Raw genomic sequence first — 7,359 nt, 5'->3', positions numbered from 1 at the left:
AGCTAGAGAAAACATGGCAGAAAGGATGGACAAAGAATCCATCTCCCTCATCTAGACAACAACTGCACTGGAAGACTCTGTCTGATGTAGCTGTTTTGGAGCTCTGGACTCTATTTGAAGGCTTATAACTTCCAGAAAACTAGATGGTAAACTGTCATTAATTTTGGTCAATTTCAGCCCTTTGTACAGTACTGGCTGCCCATCCCTGACCCTATCCCTAATCCCCAGTACTGTGGTGGGCAACCATGTATGAGTTCCATAAAAATTTTTATTCTGTTTCCAAAAACCAAGGTGAGTAATAAAGATTCTGTCCTCTAAATATCAAGGATTTGTGCTCTGACTGCTTATTGCTGCTTGTGATCACAGAGGTACAGAGGCAGGCAGCCATTGTTGCAATTCCCAATCCCCACCAATTGTTTCAATACCCTTTTCTTCCAGCTAAAACAATTTCCAGAGGATTTAAAGATATGGAACCTTTTTTTTAAATTTTTACTCTTTACTTTTCTCTTTTTCCCTTATTGAGTACCGGACATTTAAGGACTAGAACACATATACCGGGTAATATAAAAAGTCATTATGTTTGCCCAGGAAAGGTGTGGGCTCAAAATTTAAGAGAAGGTCTTAAATTTACACCTTAGATTAACTCCAAACACAGAGACACCTTACAACAAACCACCACCACCAACAACAAAACTAGCAAAATGAGGGAAAGTGTGAAAATCTGACCTGTAGAATCACCACATTATAAGATTCAAATTTCCAGTTTTCAACAACAAAAAATTCCAAGGTATACTAAGAAATGAGAAACAATGTCCTATTCAAAGGAAAAACATTAAATCAACAGAAACTCCTTGAGATAAACAAGATGGCAGACTTACTAGAAATCGACTTTAAAACTGCTGTCTAAAAGGTGCTCAGAGAGCTAAAAGAAGACATGGACAAAGTCAAGATGATGTAAGAACAAAATGGAAATATTAAGAGATAAAAAACATTTTTTAAGTAGGCTCCATGAAGCCCAATGTGGGGCTTGAACTCACGACCCTGAGATCAAGAACTGAGCTGAGATCAAGAGTCAGATGCTTAACCAGCTGAGCCACCCAGGTGCCCCAAGAGATAGAAAATCCTTTTAAAAAGTAATTCTTGGATTGAAAATTACAAGAACTGAAATGAAAATTCATTAGAGGGATTCAAAAGCATATCTGAGCAGTCAAAAGAATCTGCAAACTTGAAGATAGGACAATTGAAATTATTGAGTCTGAGGAACAGAAAGAAAGATTGAATAAAAGCTAATATAGCTTAAAGACCTGTGGAAGACCACCAACCTCTCCAGCATATGCATTGTGGAAGTCCTAGAAGGAAGAGAAAAAAAAGTGCAGAGAGATTATTGAAGAATGGCTTAAAACTTGGCAAATTTGATGAAATACATGAATATAAACACCTTAAAAGCTCAGTGAACTCAAGGCAGGATAAATTCAAAGAGATCTATGCAAAGGAACACTATAATCAAACTTCCAAAAGACAAAGACAAAGAGAGAATCTTGAAAGCATCAATGGAGAAGCAACCCATTATATATAAGTGATTGCCTATAACGTCATCAGCAGATCTCACTGGAAACGTTGAGGCAGAAGGAAAAAACTGTCAAAAAAGAACCCCTACTGGGTTCTCAGCCACCTGGATGCCTCAGTCAGTTAAGCCTCTGACTTCAGCTCAAGTCAGGTCATGATCTCTCCGTTCACGAGTTCGAGCCCCGGTTCAGGCTCTGTGCTGAGCCTGGAGCCTGCTTCAGGTTTTGTGTCTCTCTCCCTCCACCCCTCCCCTGCTTGCTGCTAGCTTTAGCTGCACTGAAAGGGGAGGGGCGGAAAGAAAGGGAGACAGAATCTGAAGCAGGCTCCAGTCTCTGAGCTATCAATACAGCTAGTTTTTTAAAAAATAGGATCAAATCTTTGAAAATTATATATCTGATCAGGTATCAATATCCAGAATATAGAAAGAACACCTACAACTCAACAACAACAAAAAACCTGATTCAAAAATGGACAAAGGATTTAATAAATATTTCTTCAAAGAAGATATACAAATGACTAGTAAGCATATGAAAAGATACTGAACATCACTAATCATTAGGGAAATGAAAATAAAAACTACAATAAGATACCACTTTACCTCCAGAAGATAGCTACCATCAAAAAGAGAGAGAGAAAGAGAGTCAGATTAGCAAGCATTGGCAAGGATGTGGAGAAATTGGAACCCTTGTGCACTGTTGATGGGAATGTAAAATGGTACAGATGCTACCGAAAACAGCACAGCAGTTCCTCAAAATTAAAAATAGAATTACTATTTTTATAATGAATTTTATAATAGAATTACTATTTTATAATGATGCAGCCATCCCACTTTTGAGTATATACACAAAAGAATCAAAAGCAGAATCTCAAAGAGATCTTTGTACACCCATGTTCACAGCAGTATTATTCACAATAATCAAAAGGTGGAAGCAACCAAAGTATCCATTCATGGATGAATAGATAGACAAAATGTGGTGTATACATACAATAAATATTATTCATCCTTAGAAAAGAAGGAAATTCTGACACATGCTACAACATGGATGAACCTTGAAGACATGCTAAATGAAAAAGTCAGTCACTTCTACTACTACTGCTACCACTAATGTCTGATTCCATTCAAATGAGATTTTTACAGTGACCAAATTGATGGAGACAGAATAGAATGGTGGTTGCCTGGGGCTGAGGGCAAGGGAGAATGGAGAATAATTGTTTAATAGTACAGAGTTTTAATTTTGCAAGATGAATAAAGTTCTGGACATGGCTGCTGGTGATAATTGCACAACAATGTGAAATACTTAATGCCACTGAGCTGTTTATTTAAACATTGTTAAAATGGTCAATTCAATTCTATGTTATGTATATTTTACCACAGTTTTTTATTTTTTTATTTTTTTTATTTTTTTAAAAATATTTTTATTTATTTTTGAGACAGAGCATGAGCAGGGGAGGGGCAGAGAGAGAGGGAGACACAGAATCTGAGGCAAGCTCCAGGCTCCAAGCTGTCAGCACAGAGCCCGATGCGGGGCCTGAACTCACAGACCGTGAGATCATGACCTGAGCTGAAGTCGGACGCTCAACCGACTGAGCCACCCAAGCGCCCCAACCACAGTTTTTTAAATGGCATTTTTTAAACATTTGGGTGGGGGGAAGCAAAAGATGGCACAGTCCTCCATGTTACACAACTACAGAGGGTGCCACTTACATGAACCACACTGTGAAAGAGTCTCTCCTGTGTTGGCCAACTTGGAGGCCCTGAAGCCCCCAAATCTCCTACCCATGGCAGACATTGCTAATCAATCTGTTCATAGGTCCTGTTCATCCAGCATTGGGCTCTCAGAATCTTTCTCCATGCTAGGAGAACTGGCACTTCCTCGGGACCGATTTATGAGATGCTATCATTAACTCAATGACCTCTTTGAAATCTGGCAAAGAGAGCAGAGGACACAGATATAGCAGACCTGATCATTCATTTACTGGAAGGGGTATGCACTGTTGCACTTTACAAGCCTGTAAGCCTAAAGAGATTTCAAGTTGAAGATTTAGTTGGCTTTCTTTGAGGTTGTAACGGCCCTGAATAAAGCCACGGGTTTGACAAATATGCCAGCGCCAATAGATCTGGATGATGCGGACAGCGTGGAGCAAACGGCAGTAACGAAGGCGTAAGCGCCACATGCGGACCCAGGACTGCAGCTTGACCACTGCCCATTCTTGCTGAGCATAGAACTGTAGGGATAATCGCTTCTTCTTCTCCATCAGCTTCACCAGCATCTGCTTCCACCAGCGCTGAATTATCCACGCTCTGAGGGATGCGTGCAACAGTGTCCGGCGTACCAGGGTGCCCCGCCACCAGGCCTGGATGAACATGGCCGCTTCCTGTTTTGTAGTGGTCTTTATTCCAGGGCCTTGCAAAAGAAAATGGGACACTTAGGAAACTCATACATTTCAACTCCCAGGTGTGCCAGGAAGGAGCCCTCTATCAACAATTGCCCCTTTCTCTGACATTCAGCAGAGCTTTTGTGGGCAATGGATGGACTCAGGAGATTAAGCAAGTGTCCTGCCTCTGCCACTCTCTGATTACTGGACATGGACACATCATCTTGCCCTCTGAGTCTCATGGCCTCCTCCTGAACTTGCAGTGTCACCCAGTTTTGCATGGACCTGGTTGGCCAGTTTAAAGCAAGAGCACCATAATCAGAAGTGAAAGAGATATAAGTTTCACCTGGACCCAACCACCTACATACGGTTCATGTCTCTTTCCTCAGACCCCTCCCGTTTGCTGGAGAAGTGGCATCTTTGTACCCCCTGCCCTCTCACCTCTGACTTCAGGTTACATCCACAACGTGCTGTCTCCCCTCTGCCTCACCAAAGTATTAAAAGATTCTTCCACCGTCTATACTTGAGCTTAAACATCAGTTAACACATACATTAGTATAAAGATACACGTGCACACACACTTCTAGACCCAATCTCCCTGTACCTCTACGCCAAACACAGTCCCCACCTTGTAGCTCCCAACCATGCATGGTCTAAGTTCATACTCTTTGCCCACCTCCTTGGCACAATCTATACACCTTGGCCAGACCCACATCTCAGCCTAAGGAGAAAATGGGGGAAAAGGATAGCCAAGGAGGAGTCAATCTGTATTCATTCCAGCTCTGTGTATGAGGACCATTCCTCTGTTTGCCTAGCACACCCTGGGTTTATGCCTATTGTCCTGGAGCCACGTTAATAAGTGTCCCTTCACTCACTGAAGCATCTCTCTTTGGATAACAAAGTTCATGGTCACAGACTTTTGGAATACTCCACTGAACCCCAAGGGTCAGAGATGTCACAAGTCAAGACTTTCCCCAACATAGTAAAGCCTATAACCATCTACACATGGAGGAGTGGAGTGGGTAATGGTAGTGATGTGGGTGGGAGTTTGGGGGACAGCCACTTCCTCTTCTCCCCTTTGCTCCTTCAACCTCTGTTCTATCAATATGACTTCATCATCTTTGACTATAACTTGGAAATTTTGCTGTCCTGTAATCAGAGACTACCGAGAAAAACATTGGAGAAAGTAAGGGTGATCTTCCCATCACTAGGTGACAAGTCAACCACACAGATTCCTGGCCTTTCTGGGACCTCAGATATGGAAGTATTGGGGTTGGGGGGGGGGGGGCTCTCATCCTGAGAACTTTACTGTCCTCCCAGAAAGCTCAGGTGGACCTAACTCTTTCTTACAAAACATTAAATGCCCATGACTTGAGGTGGATGGTCAAATCCCCCTCAGATCTGCACTTTACTAAATTACCCATGGTTAGGGGCAAGGTGGTCCCATCACTCTCAGGTCCATACTCCTCCAGCCACACACTGGCAGGAAAAGTGGAGGAGGGGTGAGAGATATGATGTCATAAAGGCACCTATGACTCAGGCACCAGGATGGCTTCCAGCAATTGAGCCCCTTTCTAAGAAAAACCTAGAAGAACTGTCCTTTCTTTCCTACCAGAGTGGCCAGAGTTCTAGCTACAAAGAAGGACACCCCAAATACTGACCCACTGACACAAAAGTGTATAATGATACTCATTAAAGCCTGGGTAGTATTTATTATATGGATTTCAGTTTATCTCAACAACGACACCCCAGATAACAATTAGAATCAGTGTTCTATGTACTGATATAGAACAGTGTTCAAGATTTAGCAAGATTAACAATCATCAAATCAAGATGAACTCAATATAAGTATATATTTATACACATGTTGTCACAAAAGCATTATTTTTAAAGGGGTGGGGATTAAGAAGGTAGATAAAAATTAGCAGTGATCATCTCTGAAGAAGATAGCAGAATTAGTGGAACAGAATAAACTCCCTTGTTGCTAAACCTCCTATGTCTGGCCTAACTGTAGGTCGTCTAGTTATCAGGCCTCTGGGAGAGCATTCATGAAGCCCCCAGGACTAGCCAGGGCCTTCATCTCAGGCTCAAGTGGGCTCAAACACTCTCCAGTCTTCCTTTTCCCCTGAGAGCCTCAAAGTCACAGCCAGAAGATGGGTAAGGGGCAACCACTACACAAGAAGTGCCCCACTTTTGCCTGTTCCTTGCCTCTGAAGACCCACATGGTCATTGTGAAGACCTGGTCCCCTCTCAGGGTCACAGCCCCAGGGGTCACTGAGGAGTGCACTTGCAATATGTAGAGTGGGCATGGGGTGGGGGCAGTGTGGGGCTATGCAGGGGGGTGGCATGTAGAGAAGACTCACACTCCTTACCCCCTTCTCCCTTCCCCCTTCCACCCTTTGACTAGCACTTCTGCTGGTCTAGGCAATTTCAGGGGGAGCAGTTATCCAGACCTTTATCCATGAGTCTAGACCTTCATCCGTGAGGTATCTGATTCTCTAGTTACCATACTTCTCCGGTCATAATTGTATTCATCTACCATTACACTGGGCAGCAAAGCACCAACAGATCTGCCAGTGAATCACCCAAGCAGCATTCATAGTCTTACCTGCCCCCATAGTGTGGCAGCAGCCCCCTCACCTTCTGATGACCAGGGTTAATTATCCCTGCCAGTATGGTGACTCCTTTCAATACCTGCTTGTCTCTTGGCGAAGGAGTCCAAAGTGACCAGGTCCCAGCCATAGCTTTAAGTTTAGTGGGACCCTTATTGTGACCCTTGATGACTACCCTCCTCCCTAGAAACTAGAATCCCCAGTCGTATGGAGCCTGCAGGGACACAAAGCCCAAATTCCCACATGTATAACTGGAAGGGTGCTCATGGATGCACCACCACTGCCACACATTGATTCTGGGACACATACATTCTACCTATTAGGAACCAACCACCATGTAATGGGCCTTGATTTAGGGCTTGGGTTAGCAACTACAGCACATAGGTTAAATCCACCCCACTGCCTGTTTTTGTACATCCTGCAAAGAATGGTTTTTATATTTTTCAGTGGTTGAAAAAACTAAAACAAAACAAAACAAAACCACAAAAAAAAACCTCATGACACATGAGAATTGCATGAAATTCAAATTTAAGCATCCATAAATAAAATTGTATTGGAACACAGCCAGGTTTATTTGTTTATAGGCTGTCTATTGCCACATTTGCACCGCAATGACAGATTTGAGTATTTGTGACAGGGACAGTATATGACCCTCCCATCACCTCCCACTGCTGCTCAACACATAACAAATGGCAGTGGTGCAGTTATAACTGAATAGTATTTCGAGTGCCACATATACTGCTTGCTGTGATTTATATTTTATCACCAATACATAATGTATTATGTCAAACAAGAACAGAGGAGA

At 42.7% G+C, this 7,359-nt stretch overlaps 1 protein-coding gene across 3 annotated transcripts; it reads right to left on the bottom strand.

Annotated features, from left to right (window-relative positions):
* Positions 1-3,519: 3,519 nt before the first annotated feature.
* On the bottom strand, positions 3,520-6,680 carry IQCF5 (IQ motif containing F5). Of its 3 annotated transcripts, none has more exons than XM_025916445.2 (2): positions 6,551-6,680; positions 3,520-3,971 (listed from the first exon to the last, which is right to left on the bottom strand). In XM_025916445.2, the coding sequence occupies exons 1-2, from the start codon at positions 6,558-6,560 to the stop codon at positions 3,532-3,534; spliced, it is 450 nt and encodes a 149-aa protein (XP_025772230.1). In that variant the 5' UTR covers positions 6,561-6,680; the 3' UTR covers positions 3,520-3,531. The 3 variants fall into 3 exon arrangements, with proteins under 3 accessions (XP_025772230.1, XP_086554178.1, XP_086554179.1); XM_086698052.1 differs by lacking the exon at positions 6,551-6,680 and adding an exon at positions 5,363-5,473; XM_086698053.1 differs by lacking the exon at positions 6,551-6,680 and adding an exon at positions 4,384-4,476.
* Positions 6,681-7,359: the final 679 nt, after the last annotated feature.

This window comes from Puma concolor, chromosome A2 (assembly GCF_028749965.1).
Source record: "Puma concolor isolate L17-30 chromosome A2, mPumCon1.1.hap2, whole genome shotgun sequence".
In the NCBI taxonomy this organism is placed as follows: Eukaryota; Metazoa; Chordata; class Mammalia; order Carnivora; family Felidae; genus Puma; species Puma concolor.
Note: the sequence above shows the minus strand (reverse complement) of the source record. Positions and strands in the feature narration are given on the sequence as shown.